Source organism: Cyprinodon variegatus, unplaced genomic scaffold, assembly GCF_000732505.1.
Source record: "Cyprinodon variegatus isolate N-32 unplaced genomic scaffold, C_variegatus-1.0 Scaffold1261, whole genome shotgun sequence".
NCBI lineage: Eukaryota > Metazoa > Chordata > Actinopteri > Cyprinodontiformes > Cyprinodontidae > Cyprinodon > Cyprinodon variegatus.
Genome location: NW_015151714.1, coordinates 25,462 through 27,165, shown reverse-complemented (window position 1 = coordinate 27,165; position 1,704 = coordinate 25,462). Strand labels below are relative to the sequence as shown.

Genomic DNA, 1,704 nt, shown 5'->3' with positions numbered 1-1,704 from the left:
AATTATTTCAATCAGTTGGAGATTATTTAATGGATTAATCCGATGACTTGTTTCAGTCCTAATTTAAACATCTTTTAGTCCATTAAACTCGGCTCTAGTTAATCGTATTTTTTCCACTAGTTGAGCTAATGGCTGATGCGGACCCTGAGCAGCAGGTTGACCTATTGACCTCTGTGGTCTCTTGTTCAGAGGGCGAGGACACGTCCAACTGGGAGTTCCCCGATGTCTGCAGGTTCTACTTTGGGAAGTGTGGCCAGTGGTCCAGCCTGCTGTTTTCCATGGTGTCCCTTGTTGGAGCCATGGTGGTCTACTGGGTCCTCATGTCCAACTTCCTCTACAACACCGGGCAGTTCATCTACAGTAAGTCCACCTCATCAGTCCTACTCGCTCCGTGTTCTCTGGGTCACATGGTTCAGGAGGAAATCTGCTTTGCTTTTCTATCCTTCTGCTTACTTCAGCAAACCAGGGATGCTGACTCAGCTGTGATGTTTGTCTCATTCCTCCTGGAGCCTCTGACTTCAAGTCTTCCTAACAATGTTTAACTAGTTAAACCGTCTCTCATTACTGTGAAATGTTTCTTTGGTCAGAACCAGGAGCTGCTGCCTCGTAAAACCTTTTTAAATACTGATTCTCTGAGGTTTTGGGTTCTGCAGAACGTCTGCTCCTTTTAAAATATGCATGTCTGAGTTTGTCTGATTGAATCCACAGAACACAGACTGTGATGTTTTAAACCTCTGTCTTCCTGCTTCCAGACAACGCCCACAACGTCAGCACATCCGACTCCGAGTTTGGGACCAACGGTTCTGTTAGAGGTGAGCTGCCGCCGCCGCTCCAGGGAACTTGACCTTTGACCACCAGGGGGCGTCTGCATCCTGAAGTCCTTATCTCAGCTGATGGTCTGAGAGCAACGATTCGTTTCTGTGAAAATCAGGCAGGAAGAGAAAACATCCATCTTGCTTTTTGAGCGTTTTTGTTGCAGAATCTATAAATCTGGGAATAATTTGTAAGTTAAATAATTTTTTCCCTCAAGAGTTTTTTTTTTCTTTTTGAATCAACATTAATTTGAAACTTTGAGTTTCTAAAAAACGTCTCCATCTAACCAAGTCTAAGGCAGAGTTTCCGTAGGTCATTAAAAATCATTAAAAGTTATTAAATGATAATTTTTTTAAATTAAGGTCTTAATTGGGATTAAAATTCATTAAATGTGATTATCGTGGTATTTAAGATGCTTTACTAAAAGATTAAATAAAAGGTTTATAAAAAGAATATAATCAGATATAGTGTATGAAGAGATGAAACTTTAAAAAAAGTCTAATTTGGGCTAAAATGAAAAAGAATGAACCGTTATTGGATGAAATAGTTTTAGCCCCGCCCACTAAGAACAGGAAGCTGCCACGTTGGTGTGATTTGGGCCAGGTGGTCTAAGGTGGCGACGTGCAGCTGAGGCTGTTGCTACGTACGACGCTGATCTGAGAGCGCCGCCTGGCGCCGCTCTGCAGATCTAAACATGGAATCACTTCAGGTCTCAGAACAGGATCTGCTTTCATTACTGTAATAAAGAATGGAGGAGAAGGTCAAAAGGCCAATCCTCTGTTTGTTTAACACTTTCAGCAGTCAGTTCAGCGGCCAAAAAAGGCCCCCCAGCCCCCGCTTTGGACACAGCCCTGTTATAAAGTTCACTTTTAGCTTTGGTAAACAGTCAGC

At 42.5% G+C, this 1,704-nt stretch overlaps 1 protein-coding gene across 1 annotated transcript in view; it reads left to right on the top strand.

Annotated features, from left to right (window-relative positions):
- slc38a9 (solute carrier family 38 member 9) overlaps window positions 1-1,704 on the top strand; it is a 29,209-nt gene that overhangs the window by 7,702 nt on the left and 19,803 nt on the right. Inside the window, 2 exon segments of the mRNA XM_015401803.1 lie at window positions 190-360; window positions 753-812. Of these exon segments, the coding sequence (XP_015257289.1) occupies window positions 190-360; window positions 753-812 (231 nt within the window).